The 4,637-nt window shown below is 42.7% G+C and overlaps 1 protein-coding gene across 1 annotated transcript; it reads left to right on the forward strand.

The window, feature by feature from the left end:
- Positions 1–10: 10 nt before the first annotated feature.
- CSUI_003144 (sufb sufd domain-containing protein) lies at positions 11–4,236 on the forward strand (the record flags this gene model as incomplete). Its single annotated transcript, XM_068063342.1, has 2 exons — positions 11–2,703; positions 3,193–4,236. Coding segments are annotated over 2 exons (3,735 nt in total), but the record flags the coding sequence as incomplete, so codon positions are not given.
- Between the last annotated feature and the right edge of the window lie 401 nt (positions 4,237–4,637).

A 4,637-nucleotide genomic window follows, 5' to 3' on the forward strand; every position in this document is an offset into this window, starting at 1 on the left:
TCTTCTTCTCGCTCATCTCGTCTAGATTGTGTGCCTTCCAGGTTATCTCCTTCTTCTTCACTCTCGTCTCTTTCTTCTTCTTTTGCTTCCGGCAGTTTGCTAGAAAGAAGGGGGAGAACAAGACGAAGAAGAAGGAGAGGAAAGGTCAAGTTGCTTTCCCCTGAAAGCTTTGAACAAGAAGAAGAAGAAGACTCTCCTCCCTCTTGTTCTTTTCTGGAGTGTACCGACACTCCATTCCAATGGTTTCATACTTTCTTTCGCGTTTTTCTTTCTTTCCTTTTCAGTCTTTTCTTTCTTCTTTCTTCTTGCCGAAGATTTAAAGCTCCTCACTTCCCTCAATGGCTTCAGTCTCCATTCATTCTTGCTAAGAAATGTGTCTTCACATCTCTACGCCAGGTAGCAGAAGAAAAAAAAACACCTCGAGAATATACCAACCTTTTCTTCTTCTTCTCGTTCTTCTTCTTCTTCTTGTTCTCCCTTTTCTTATGTCCTATTCTTCCTCGATGTCTATCTCGATTCTTTTCATTGACGTGCATGGAATCCTTTCGTCGACAAATGTCGTCTCTACTCTTCTGTCCCTTCTTCTTTCTCTTCCTTTGTCTCTTTTCTTTTCCTTTGCCATTTCAAGATGAAAAAGAAGAAAAGAGAAAGTTCTTCTCAATCTCTTCTTTCCGGTCCTCCAAACCCACCAGGAGGAGAAGAGCCACATGTAATGAAGAAAGAATTCAATCAAAGAGAGAAGAAGAAGAAGAAGAAGAAGAAGAAGAAGAAGAAGAAGAAGAAGAAGAAGAAGAAGAAACGGCAACCTTACCGCCTACATATACACCTTATCGTCACTTTCTTTCTTCATTTCCATCTTCCTCTTGTTCCTCTCTTCCTTCTCCCTCTTCGTCTTCTCCGTCTCCTACTTCTCCTTCTTCTTCTTCTTTTTTCTTCTTTTCATCTGTCCTTACTTCTCTCTGTTGTCTTCAGTCAATGTCTTCTCTCTCTCACCCTAAGAAGAGACATCTTGCTTCCCCCAGGACAAATCTTTCCTCTTATTCGTGTTCCTTTTCTTTCTTCTTTTCTTCTTCTTCTTCATTTTCTTACTTCTCCTTTTTCCGTTCTTTCCCCTCCTTCATCTCCGTCGGTTTCTTTTCTTTCTTTTCTCCTCGGCCTTATCTGTCTCTATATCATCTTTTCTTCTCTATTCTCGTTGTTCTCTCTCTTATCAATCCATCTTTAGCAGGGCCTTCCTCTCATTCTCATTCGTCTTCTTTCTCTTCTTCATCTTCTACTCTCTCTATTCCCTTTCAGGTACCTCTTCACCCTCTCTCTCCTTCTTCCTCTCCTGCCTTCTCCGACTCTCCCTGCTCTTCTTCTTTTCTATTTGCCCGCATGCAAAATAAAAAAAGAAGAGGAATGAAGAAGAGAAAGAAGGCAAAGAAGGAGGAGAGAGAGGAAGATGCTCTTAGGGAAGATCATGAGTCGACCGAGGCCTCTTGTAGATCTCCTCCTGAATATAAGAGAATGTCGAAGGAGATGAAGAAGAAGAAGAAGGAGCTTCAGAGTTCTACAACAGACCACAAGACATATGAACAAAGGAGGAGAAGAGGCAGAGACAGAGTCAGCAGTTTCATCTCTTTTCTTCCTTCTTCTCCTTTTTCTCCAATTCCCTCTACTCTTGACCTCGCTATCTCATCTTCCTCGCCAGCTCATCGTCTTTCCTCTTCTTCTTCTGTTTTGTTTCCTCTCTCTCTCCCTCGTAACTTTCCTTCAGTTGTCGATCCTTCTCGTTCCGCGGGGCCTTCTCTTCTTCCTTCTCATGACTTCTCTTTACTTCCTCCTTTATCTTCTTCTTTTCTTTCATTCGCTCCTTCTCTTTCTCATCAATCCTATCCTTTTTCTTTCTTTTCTTCTTCTTCTCCTTTTCCGCTAGGAAATCTCTTAGGCGGACCTAGCTCGAGAGAAAGAGAAGCAAGAAGAAGAGAAAGAACTAGACGTCTCACCTCTGCTCCTTATGATAGGAATCCTCTTCTCTATCATACTCTTCTACCTCATCCTCTTCTCCTTCATCGCCACCGGGCTCGATCGAACACAAGCTCTCCCCCTTTTCTTTCCTCTTCTTCTCTCTTCGCTCGTCCCTTTCCTTCACGGGTCTCTCAGAACGCATTCTTCTTTTCTGGAGAAAAGATGAAAGAAATCTCTCCACTCCTCTCTTCATTAGATAATAGTTCTGTTCCTCCTCGGCTGACGAGACGAAGAACGTCGATGCTTGCAACACATCAGAATGTAGAAGAGCTAGCCATGCGCAAGTCGATACAAAAAGAAAGAAAAGAAGAAGAAGAGGGAGATGAAGAAAGGCATGGGGTGGAAAGTAAAGAGAGATTGAGAAGTTCTTTCTCTTCCTCCTCTAAGGATGGCAAGGAGGAGAAGAGAAAAATAAAGCAGACGACGATGAGAAAGAAGAAGGAGAAGTCTTTGTCGATGGGATTCAGAGAAGATATGAGTTCGAGTTCTTCAAGTGTACATACAGCAGTTGGAGACAGGGATGGCTATAATGAAGAAGAGACTGAAGAAGAAGAAGAGGGAGGAGAAAAAGATGGAGGAGGAGAAGAAGAAGAGAGAAATGAGGAGATCATGCTGATTAGTGAAGAAGAAAAGAAGAAGCTTTTCTCTTTCTTTCAAGAGGCAGAAGCCTCGTCTCCACGCTTATCTCTAGAGGTGGAATCCTGTTTGGGGGATGCACTCCATACATTCACACATACATGTACATACACATACATACCTATACACATAGACATACACACTAAACGCTCTACATACATACATACAAAGATATACATAGATACAAATATACATACGTAAGTACATACACAACTCTTTTCACTCTCCTGTAGAGAGAGAGTATTGAAGACAATGTCTAGCAGATAAGAGGTAGAGAGATACATTAGATAGATAGATAGATAGCTAGATAACCTTTAGGAAGTGTCTCTGGATTAAGGTCTTTTCGTCTGAATGAAAGACTTTAAGAAATCTCCACTCGCGCTGTTGTGTATCAACCTCTCCCTTTCTCTCTCTTCTTGTCTGCGCGTCTCGTTTCTCTTTCGTTCTTTCTTTCTTTCTCTTATCCTGCCTGCACTTTCTTTTTCTTCTTTTCTATCTCCTTCTTCTTCTTCTCTTTTCTCTCCTACTTCTGTCTGTTTCTTTCAGGGCGAAGAAATGACGAATGAAAGTTATGACATGTTTACAGAGATCTTCTCTCTCCCTCCATCTTCTTCTTCATCTTCTTCTTCTTCCTCTTCTTTCCATGATCAATTTCCTACTAATTCAACATCTTTGCGTACGGCTTCTCTTCCTTCCCCTCCTTCCTTTTCTTCTTCTTCCTCTCCACCCGTCGATGAGGGCCTCTCATCTACTCGCCATGCCGAATGGTATCTGCTAAAAGATTTCAAACCCTCCTTTCCAACTCTTATCGAACCCGATCCTTCCTATACCTCTTCTTCTTCTCCCCCTCCTTCTTCTTCTTCTCCCCCTTCTTCCTCTTCTTCTCCCCCTTCTTCCTCTTCCTCCTCTTCTTCTTCTACTCCCCCTTCGACAACATTGAGAGACATCGAGCCGTTCGCTGTAACGAAGAGACACGAGGCGTCTCTTCGACCTAACGCCCAGGAGTCTTTAACTCCCTGGAAGCGCATTATCGCGAGGAAGTTTGTCGAGACAGCGACAGATACCTTTCTCCCTCGCCATTCAGACTTTGAGTTCTCGCGTTTCTCCAGAGACTTCGCGTATGAAACTGCAGAGATGGGAGTTGATCTTCCGATGATTCGCCAGGCTGTGTCTGCCGCGGTAAAAGAGGCAGAGATTCGCCGACATAAAGACCTTCTTCAAGAGGAGAAAGAGAAAGCCATCAAAGAGAAAGAAGATGAAGACTCTGAAGCGTTTCTATATAAAGAGCTAGGACTTGAGACAAGTAGAAGAGGAGCAGGAGAAGAACCGAACAAGAAGAAGAAGAATGAGAAGGGTGAAGATAATGAAAGATATAAAAGAGAGATTTTGAAGAGAGAGATCGAGAGAAAAGTGATTGAACAGATGAGAAGCTTATTAGAAGGAGGTGGAGGGGGAACGACAGAGAGCGACTTTAAGGAGACAGATGAAAAGTTTAATTCTGTCTGGCTAGGAAAAGAGAGCTTTGAAGATATTAGTGCTGAACCCAGATTCATACCGGAGACATGGACGGACGTCCCGAGGCCATGCAGAGTAAGACAGACAGAAAGCGGGTTGTCCAGGCACACAAGGAAGAAGATGGAAAGAGAGAGAGAGAGAAAAGATAGATAAATTAGAGATAGAGGGATAGAGACAGAGATAGACAGACAGTCTCATAGCAGACGTGTTCTATCTCTCTGTCTCTATCGGCTTTGACTCGGATTTGTATGAATAGAATCGTGAGATCTGTATCATGTAGAGGTGGTAGACATTAGGCAAGCTCGATAGGGCGGGGAGATCATCTCCAATCTTTTTGACAACCCTTCTAAGCTAAATGTTTAACGGTCACTTATTCTATCCATAGTCAATCTATCGTTAATCTTTTTCTTTCCACTCTATCTATCTCCATTCTATCTTTAGTGTACCTCTCTCTCTCTATCTATCTATCGATCGAT

The sequence above is a fragment of the Cystoisospora suis genome, assembly GCF_002600585.1.
Source record: "Cystoisospora suis strain Wien I chromosome Unknown contig_1359, whole genome shotgun sequence".
NCBI classification, from domain to species: domain Eukaryota; phylum Apicomplexa; class Conoidasida; order Eucoccidiorida; family Sarcocystidae; genus Cystoisospora; species Cystoisospora suis.